The sequence below is a fragment of the Bos mutus genome, chromosome 18, assembly GCF_027580195.1.
Source record: "Bos mutus isolate GX-2022 chromosome 18, NWIPB_WYAK_1.1, whole genome shotgun sequence".
Classification (NCBI taxonomy): Eukaryota; Metazoa; Chordata; class Mammalia; order Artiodactyla; family Bovidae; genus Bos; species Bos mutus.
In genome coordinates this window covers 15,062,133-15,072,833 of record NC_091634.1, presented here as the reverse complement: position 1 = coordinate 15,072,833, position 10,701 = coordinate 15,062,133, and the positions used below count along the sequence as shown (strand labels likewise).

At 37.9% G+C, this 10,701-nt stretch overlaps 1 protein-coding gene across 1 annotated transcript in view; it reads left to right on the top strand.

Annotated features, from left to right (window-relative positions):
- Positions 1-1,629: 1,629 nt before the first annotated feature.
- The window catches only part of LOC138991797 (zinc finger protein 607-like), a 31,981-nt gene continuing 22,909 nt past the window's right edge, over positions 1,630-10,701 (top strand). The window contains exons 1-2 of the mRNA XM_070387912.1: positions 1,630-1,843; positions 7,204-7,286. Of these exons, the coding sequence (XP_070244013.1) occupies positions 7,278-7,286 (9 nt within the window). The 5' untranslated portion in view covers positions 1,630-1,843; positions 7,204-7,277. The remainder of the gene's footprint in view (positions 1,844-7,203; positions 7,287-10,701) is intronic.

Below are 10,701 nucleotides of genomic sequence, written 5' to 3'. Positions count from 1 at the left end.
AAACACATTTGTGTGAAGAAAAATATATACTTTCATATGCATATAACACACATAGTATTTGAAATTACATATACATTTTGTATTCATGTGTGTATGTGTAAATATCTGTATATTTTATTTTAAAATAACATCTGAAACAACAAGGTCCTATTGTATATCACAGGGAACTATATTCAATATCCTGTGATAAACCACAATGGAAAAGAATATGAAAAATTATATCTATGTATAACTGAATCACTTTGCTGTACAGCAGAAATTAATATTATAAATGAACTACAATTCAATAAAATTTTAAAAGATGTCAAGATAAATTATTTTTATGAGAAGAGAAAAAAATCTGTAAGGTTAAACATTAAAAATGGTGTGCATGCTAATATTAGCCACTGTATGTCTGAAATATATGGCAAAAGAGATTGATCACATTTTAATTATATCCTTTTATATACAAAAGGATACTTTATATCATTTAAATGTTATCTATTCATGGTTTGCATATTTAAAATATGTTGTAATGATGATAACTGACATATAGGTATCCTTTGATGAGAACTTTACATTTCCCACTTGCCAGTCTTACTCATTAATCTAAATTTATATGAATGCAACTTTGATTCTTCTGATAGCCCAGAAGAATTTCCCTCTTAGATTCTGAACCTGATTTATCTTCACTGTCCAAACAACAGAGAAGCAAAATATTTTTCAATGAGATGTCATAACCAGGCATTAGGAATTAAAAGATGTTTCTCAACTAGTGGGCTTTTAAAATGCAGTCAAGCCCATCAGTTCATAATAGAGTAGAGAGGGATGAAAAGAACCCCTTAACAACAATTTCAGGTGGACATAGTATTGTAAAATGTAAATAAGATATTGCTTTTCTTTTTGTTCTAGTTTTCAGAGAACTCCTGCAATAAGTAGTCTAGAAAAAGGGACCAACATTCATTCTGCCTTTTTCTACTGTGGGAAAATGTTGTATATTAAAAGCAAAGTCTCACTTTATCCGGGCTTCCCAGGTGACTCAGTGGTAAAGAATCTGCTTGCCAATGCAGTAGATTCAAGAGTTCTATCCCTGGGTCAGGAAGATTCCCTGGAGGTGGAAATGGCAACCCACTCCATCATTCTTTCCTGGAGAATTCCACGGACAGAGAAGCCTGGCAGGCTACAAGTCCATGGAGTCGCAAAGAGTCAGTCAACTGAGCAAACACACACACACGCACTTTATCCAGCTTTTCTCACCTGGAAACACGGCTTTGCTAATCAGCAATATAATGTTATACACCTTTTGTAACCTCAGAGGCTTCAGCTGTAAAAACCACAGGAATCTGTGGCATTTTGAGTGGAATGAGCCTTGTAGGGAAGGGAGAGTTTGGATTATGAACCCACCTTCCAGATCTTCCGCTCATGGCCCTCAGGGTCATATTACTGATTTAATTGTGCAGATCTCTCACAAGCAGGCTTGAAAGCCTGGGAAAAGAAGAGCCCCTAAGTCCACTCCTCCCAGTTCTCTGATCAGGTCCCATTCGGATACGCCTCCTCCTGGCCCAGGGACCCGTTGGACACACCCCCTGCCTCACGTCCCGCCTTCCGTCAAGTATGCGCTGCGCAGGCGCAGTCCGGCGGTCACTCCTAGAAGCCTCCCGGCCCCACCCGGCGGCTACTTTGCTTTAGGAGTTTTAAGACGTGGAGCCTTACGTCCCACAGACTACCCGGTGACTTTGGCCTCTGGTTCTTTTTCCGTATCTCTTGTTGCAGACTGCGCGTGAGTGGCACCGTCTGAGGAGGAATCCAGCGTGGGTCGCCGCGGAGGCGACTATGCAGACTTAGCCAGAGCCCGCGAGGGACGGTGAGTGGCGGTGGGAGTGGGGTTGCGAAAGGCGCTGAAAGCGTGGACCGCCCGAGCGCCGCCGCGCGAGTCCGCGCGTCCCCTCGAGGCTGTGGACGCTTGAACAGCGGGGTTGGGGGGGCGCTGGTTTTATCCCTCTTTTAGAGTGAGTGCGATTGTGAGACTGAGAGAGGTGTGCGTTCGTTTTGTGTGACGGAGACACCGAGTGAGTGTCCTTTCTGTGAACGTGGATTACACAGAGCTCTTTGTCCCCGCCGCTGCTTCCAGGCTTCTCTCAAACATGTATGTCTCCCAAAGAATGTGAACGCTGTTGGGAAATCTGTTTTTGAGTCCTGCAAGACACCTTCCAGCAAGAAAGTACCTACCGGCTGCTGAAATCGGAATTTTAAAATCAAGAATTGTCCCTGAGGCCAGGGTTCTGAGAGAGGCCACTTTGTAGCAAGGGGCTTGAGAGTCTGTCCTGGTCGCTGCCCACCCTAAATTATAAATTCCCCCATTTCTCCTCCTGCCGTCCAGAACTTTAAATAGCCTCCAGCACACTGTGGCTGCCAAAAGTTGTATTAATAATTAAATAATGTCCAGCTGTTAAAAGGCTGTTATTGGGGGGGAAAAAAGAATTGCTCCTGAGACAGGTTCCTACCCCGATCCTTCCTCGGATTACCCTTCCTGGAAGTTCTCTGGGGCTCATTTATACATTTGAGTATGAAAGCATTTCTTGAGCTCCGATGGCAGAAACCTGCTGTGAGCCTTGATACAGATTCCACAGTCCCACTTAATTCTGGTTTTATGTATGAGATCACGGCGGGTTTAGTAGCTTTGAAGGATGGAACACAATAAATGCTCAACATTGTCTTTATTGTGGTGTCATTCACCCTTCAGATTTCTATAAATCAATGACGAAAATATAAAGTTAATGTGATGAGTGCTTCTGTTATCAAAGGGCTGCTGCTGCTAAGTCGCTTCCGTCGTGTCCGACTCTGTGCGACCCCATAGACGGCAGCCCACCAGGCTCCCCCGTCCCTGGGATTCTCCAGGCAAGAACACTGGAGTGGGTTGCCATTTTCTTCTCCAGTGCGTGAAAGTGAAAAGTGAAAGTGAAGTCGCTCAGTCATGTCCGACTCTTAGCGACCCCATGGAGTGCAGCCTACCAGGCTCCTCCATCCATGGGATTTTCCAGGCAAGAGTACTGGAGTGGGGTGCCATTGCCTTCTCCGATCGAAGGGCTAGATGGAGCTAATTTTCCAGAGTGTTCTGATCCAGGGGTCCTTTGTGTTTGGGGGCTTACAAGGGACCACAAAGTCTTTGTAATTGTCTAGAATTACTGCATATATTTGTAAAAATGCATTTTTCAAAGGTGTGCATAACCTTAAAAGATTAGACATGGGTAACTCATCTGCAATGAAAGATTTTTATACTTTTAGATGACTTTTCACAAAATTAATGATTATACAAATGGAATGGTTAAGAAAGTCACAGGACATCCATGAGTTAAAATATTACATAGATAATAAAATTCCTGTTCATAAGAATTAGTCATTACAAGAAAAAAAAATGGCTATTATCCAATGTTGAGCAATCTTAATATACTGTAGTTATAAAACAGTAGTCAAGAAAATTTGAAAGCCTCAGCTCATTTTAAAAAGAGAATTTTGTAAAAACTTGTAAGGATTGTAGACAAAATGATAGTTTAATTGGTTTTTCAGAGAAGAATGAAAGTGTTCAGCTACATTTACTGAGCATTTTCTATGTACTAACTTTTCTATCTACTTGGTATACATGTTCACATTAATTTGTGAAGGCAGTTTCCCTTTCTGTTGATGTTAAAGTGTTTATGGTGAAATGTCTCTAATTAACATCAGTGCAATACAGCTAAAGGGTATTCAGGAAGTGAATATACCTAAGTGGTATTTTAATCATGTTGAGGTTTTCATCATAGGTCTGATATTAACAAATCTTTTTAATAAGGAAAATATAGCCTCTTTCCAAAGTCATGTCTATAAATATTTTAATACTTTGAAATATCTTTATATTTTATTTATGATAATGGAATTAATACAGGTTTACTGCCAAAAAATAAGCCTGTGTTCATTTCCTTAAGGAATATATTGAGAAGAAAGCAAGGATAACCCATAATCTCCCTAGAGATAATCATTTTAACATTTTGATGTATATATATATATATTTTTTTTTAATTCCATTTTTGTGTGGCTTTGTTTTGGCAGAATAAAATTGATCAAGTAAAGGAGACAAAAGAGTCCAACTCATAGTTCAAAACAATCTAATCTAATCCAATAATGAACATTATACCCTGTATATGTAAGGAGAAGAGGGAAGGGCAGAGAATCTTGTGTGAAAAGCATTACAAACAGTTATGCCTTTTATTTATTACAAATGTTATTTGAAACAATGACCAGAGCACTGTATTACTAAGGGAGACATCTTTTCAGAGTTAATAACTTAGAAGTTTGAGCTTAATTTCTGAAAAAATAACACTAATCTCTAATTTCCAGGTGTCTTGCAAGTACAAGCAATTTTTACAAACAGTTGTTATGCTAGAAAATAAAGATAATATTTATAAATATTTATGTAAATATGTGAAGAATAAAATTGATTCTCCAGTTGTATTCTCAATTTTATCATACTATTCTTTGAACTGGTTTATGATTCTGAAAAGTTTTTCTTACTCTCTATAGCTGCTGGGGACTGAGGAAGGGCATAGTTTCTCTTTTCTTGTCTAATAATCTCTCTTTTTTAAAATAATGATTTTATAAAGCAGAAATCTATTCTCTTGTCTAATAATCTCTCTTTTTTAAAATAATGATTTTATAAAGCAGAAATCTATTTTCTCATATGTAACTCCTAAAATTTTATTAAATATTAGAATTATAAGAAAGAGGAAACTCAAGAAGCACAAGTTTTAATAAAACCAGGAAGCATCAGAATTAACTTTTTATAATGAAAGATTAAGGAATATGGAATGATTTTCTTCTTCAGTAATGATAGAAATTTTACATTAGTCATCATGATGTACAGTTTAGTGTGTATATGGATTATTTTGCCTAGTCTTCAAAATAGTTTTATGTGATTTTTTTTATCCTTACTTTGCTGATGAGGAAATCGGCATTGAAATGTTTTTCTTAATTTCAGTGGGATGCCACCTCCTAAATTATGCGTGCTTTCTTCACTGAGCAATTCTTTTAATACTGTTTTCCATCAATTACGTGGTTTAATATCATCCTTATTAAGAATAGCATGGCATAAATGTCACAAAATAGCAGACTATAATATATTTAACCTGTTTGCTTGCAGTGAGATTTTCATGTTTTTAATTATGAACCATCAAAAATTATTCTCTGATGAACATCCTTGTGTATATACTTTGTAAATTTATATAGTTATTTCCTTAAAAATTTTTTGAAAAGTGGTATTTTGTAGTAAAAAAAATCATACTTCTTTTAATTGTTTTAAATATGCCAGACCTGGAAAGTATAATATTTGAGGTAATGCAATTACTAAAAAGACATAATTACTTCCTTCAGAGTACTTATAATCTGTGAAGGAATTTAAAATCTGAATAGGAATAGGGCTTCCCTGGTGATTCAGTGGTTAAGAATCCACCTGGCAATGCAGGAGACATAGGTTCAATCCCTGGTGCAGGAAGATTCCCAACATGCCTCGGAGCAACTAAGCCCATGTGCCACAGCTACTGAGCCTGTGCTCTAGGGCGTCTCAAGCAACAGCTACTGAAGTCCATGCACCCTAGAGCCCATGCTCCACAACAAGAGAAGCCATTGCAATGAGAAGCCCGCACACCACAACTAGAGCGTAGCCCCTGCTTGCTGCAACTAGAGAAAAGCCAGTACCACAGCGAAGACTCAGCACAGTCAAAAACAAATAAATTAATTAATTAAAAAAAATTAAAACAATCTGAATAAATCTGAATAGGGATAATTATAAGGTAGTATGTGATAAAGGCCACTGGTGAGAGTTAAGTGACCTGCCTAAAGGAGACATCTGGGTGACTGTAGTGACAGTAAGAATATAAACAAGTAATACTGAGCACATGGGATCTGTATGGCAATATAAGTGGATATTTTTACTATGACCTTTATATCTTGTAGACTTCATTCTAGCATGAGATGTATAGCAAAATTATAGGTAAAATAATTCAGCAGCTGTCTGGAGGGTATCATGACAAAACTGACTGGTTCAGAAACAAAAATTCTTCTGTCAAAAAGATCTGAAATAAAGATGCATTGAGACTGTCATCAGTTTACAAAAGAGATTACTCAGGGACTGTTCCCAAGTTTTTTGTAGCCAAAATTCCAACATAACTGAGAAAAAAGTATGAAATGAGATACTAGGATCCAAAGGAAACAAAAGCCATTTAGTAAAATAATGTGAATTTAAAGAACAAAGAACTTTTGGGAGGTCTTCACCTTAAGTTAAAAAAATCCTTCAAATTCCTATGTCAGTTATTACAATGATTATGAAGTAACCTTTTTAAAAAAACAAGATCTAAGCAAAAAGATAGGGATTGCTCATGTCAAATTCTGATCATGGCAAAGATATATTTTATGTCTTCAGTAGTCTTATTTGATTGTTTCATGTATGGACTAAAAACAATTGAATATACAGTGATTCATTTCTAAAGACATCCCCACAAAAACAAACAATGCAAAACAACCAAAAATATAAGAGCTCTTGGTATGTAGACATACAAATTTCTAGACATTTCTATCTTCTGTTTTATGATTATCTGTCATTCTTTTCTCTGTATTGATTAATATGCTGCTATATTTTATAAATAGAAATATATTAGTTGACTTTTCTATTGATGTAAATGAAACACTTTCCACTTCATTAAATATTCTTCCCAATTTAACATTTAATGACTACTTTGTATTCTAGTATATTGTTGTTCTGTCATATATTTAACTAATAAGCTTTGCTGGACTTAGAATGCTGAACATTTCTTCTCCATCTCTAATATTTTGATCAACTGCAACCACTTTCAAGGCGACAAAAAGAGGTTTTAATTTGGATTACATAGCCTCTTTTCTGTCTTGAAGTTCACAATGGAAAGAGGAAGATCTGTTTAGAGCAGGACACAGCTGCCCAATCTCAGGTTCATATCAATCTGATCACAATGGTACATTGGTCAGAACATTTCTAATGACTGCAGCTGAGGGCTCTGGGAAATGAGTGAGGAATGAATTTGTCCAGAATTCTTACTTACCCAAGTTGTGTGTAATGCAAAGTGATTAGGAATCTGGAATAGAAGAGCATAAATGGTGATATTAACTGATGCCCAGTGTGGAAACTCTAAAGCACATCTGAAAGTCTTTCTCTTCTCCCAGGTCTGGGTTTTCTGGACTCGGCTTTTCTGATAGAGAAGCCCAGAGGACTGATCAGCTCTTACAGGTCTAAAACCATGGCCCATGTAAGTTAATATTTCTCTTCTTGTTGAAACATGTGTGTGTATTTTAGGTCATGTAAGCATTTTAATTAATTTTCCTGAAGTTTCCTAAGAGAAAGTTTGCTCAAATAACCTGTTTCCTAATAAATAAATAAATAACCTGTTTCCTAACTATTGTTCCAGAGAAATATGAGGTCAGATTACTTAGCACTGTCTCTGTTTGGCCCATCCGAAACTAGCGTGCATATAATTATTTCCCAGATTATTCAGTGTATTTTAAGTGCCCATTTTTCAATTAAGGGCAGTGATGGAATAATGGGGCTTAAAGTTCTTTGAAGTAAAGATTTATGCTGTGCAGGTCAGATTTGTAGTTTGGAGATAGAGACAGTTCAGTTCAGTCACTCACTCGTGTCCGACTCTTTTCGACTCCATGGACTGCAGCACACCAGGCCTCCCTGTCCATCACCATCACCAACTCCTGGATCCTGCTCAAACTCATGTCCATCGAGTCAGTGATGCCATCCAACCATCTCATCCTCTGTTGTCCCTTCTCCTCCTGCCTTCAATCTTTCCCAGTTTCAGGGTCTTTTCAAATGAGTCAGTTCTTCATATCAGGTGGCCAAAGTATTGGAGTTTCAGCTTCAGCATCAGTCCTTCCAATGAATATTCAGGACTGATTTCCTTTAGGAGATAGAGATAGTGGTTCTATTTAACTATCCATGGTAAGACTTTGATGTTTTCCACAGATGTGAGATTTCCAGGTAGATGCAGTGGAATTTATCATTGAATGACCTGAATCTTAATGTGGTATGAAATTCTTGCTTTCTGTGGATTAGGTTATGATTGGGGCTTTTAAGATGGCAGTCATGGATTTGCTAGGAAAGCCATGAGACATAAATACTAAGGCTATTTTGTTGTTGAATGAGACATGCTATGTTTGTGTAACATCTGTATAATTGACCAGCCTTCTTCAGTATCATTTAAGTCAAATGAGTTATCTTTTACTGCATAATTAATTACTCTGAAATTAATTAATTTAATTAATTACTCTGTATCTTAAAGCAGCAAACATTTATCTCACAGTTTCAGTCAGTCAAATATTTGGATGTGGCTTAGCTTGACTCTTCTGCTCTGGGTCTCTTATAGGGTTATCAATGTGTTGGTCAGGTTTGCAGTCATTTTAAAGCCCAACTTTTGAGTGGATCTGCATCCAGGCTCACTGATATGGTTGTTGACTTGATGAAGTTCTCATGGCTGTTGGATTGAGGGCCTCACTTCCTCAGTAGCTGTTGACTGGCAGCTGTCCTTGGTTTATTGTTATGTGGGCCTCTCCTTAGAGCAGCTCACAACATGGTAGCTGGCTTCCACAGAGTGAGCAAGTGAGACTGCAAGAGAGAATAAGCAGTGTGGAATTCATGGTTTTTTATAAGCCAACATTGAACATGACATTCCATCACTTTTCTCTATTCTATTCTGTCAGAAATAATTCTTTCACTGGGTTCAGCCCACATTCAAAGGGAGAGGATTACATGAGGACATAAATTCCAGGAAATGGAGATTATTGGTAATCAATAAAGTTACCTGCCACACTCAGAATAAGGAAAACATTTAGTGAGAAATGGTAGATAACAGCAACAATGCATATCATTATATGTAGTTGGTGAAAACAGGACCTTAGAATTGTGGAAAACTTTGCGAATGTTGAGTATCTAATTGTGTAAATGATTAAATATGATTTACTTATAAAATACAATGTCATATACCAAAATAATACATGGATTTATTGAACAAAACAAAAATGCTTATGGCAATATCTGACATAATGAAGGACTTAATGCTTATTTCAAATCCTGAAAGATGATGCTTTTAAAGTGCTGCACTCAATATGCCAGCAAATCTGGAAATCTCAGCAGTGGCCATAGGACTGGAAAAGGTCAGTTTTCATTCCAATCCCAAAGAAGGGCAACGCCAATGAATGTTCAAAATACCGCAGAATTGCACTCGTTTCACATGCTAGCAAAGTAATGCTCAAAATCCTCCAAGCTAGGCGTCAATGATATGTGAACCGAAAACTTCCAGATATACAGGAAAAGGCAGAGGAACCAAAGATCAAATTGCCATCCATTGGATCATAGCAAAAGCTAGAGAGTCTAGAAAAACATCTACGTCTTCTTCATTGACTACGCTAAAGATTTTGTATGCTGCTAAGTCACTTCAGTCATGTCCAACTCTGTGCGACCCCATAGACGCCAGCCCACCAGGCTCCCCCGTCCCTAGGAGTATAAATCACAATAAACTGCAAAATTCTTAAAGAGATGGAAATCTCAGACCACCTTACCTGCCTCCTGCAAAACCTGTATGCAGGTCAAGAAGCAACAACAGTTAGAACCAGACACGGAACAATGGACTGCTTCAAAATTGGGAAAGGAGTATGACAAGACTGTATATTGTCACCCTGCTTACTTAACTTATATGCAGAGTACATCATGCGAAACGCCAGGCTAGGTGAAGCACAAGATGGAATCAAGATTGCCAGGAGAAATACCCGTAACTTCAGATATGCAGATTACACCACCCTTATGCCAGAAAGTGAAGAAGAAATAAAGAGCCTCTTGATGAAGGGGAAAGAGGAGAGTGAAAAAGCTGGCTTAAAACTCAGCATTAAAAAAAAAAGATTATGGCATCCAGTGCCTTCACTTGATGGCAAATAGATGGAAGAGCAAGGGAAGCAGTGACAGACTTTCTTTTCATGGGCTGCAAAATCACTGTAGATGGTGACAATAGTCAAGAAATTAAAAGACACTTGCTCTTTGGAAGAAAAGCAATGACAAACCTACACAGCATATTAAAAAGCAGGGACATTACTTTACTGACAAATGTCCATCTAATCAAAGCTGTGGTTTTTCCAGTAGTCATGTGTGGATGTGTGAGCTGGACAATAAAAAAGGCTGAGTGACAAAGAATTGATAACCTTCAAACTGTGGTGCTGTTGAAGACTCTTGAGAGTCCCTTGGGCTGCAAGGAGATCAAACCAGTCAATCCTAAAGGAAATCAACCCTGAATATTAATTGAAAGGACTGATGCTGAAGCTGAAGCTCCAATACTTTGGCTACCTGATGTGAAGAGCTGACTCATTGGAAAAGACCCTGATGCTGGGAAAGACTGAAGGCAGAAGGAGAAGGGGGTGACAGAGGATGAGATAGTTGGATGGCATCACTGACTCGATGGACATGAGTTTGAGCAAACTCCGGGAGATGGTGAAGGACAGAGAAGCCTGGCGTGCTGCAGTCCATGGGATCACAAAGAGTTGGACGTGACTGGGTGTCTGAACAAGAACACTTGAAGGAAATCTTTAATTTTACCCAGTTTTCTAAAATTTGAAGAAATATTTATTGAGAATTTTTGAGGCAGATACTATTTGAACATTATTCTTGTGTAG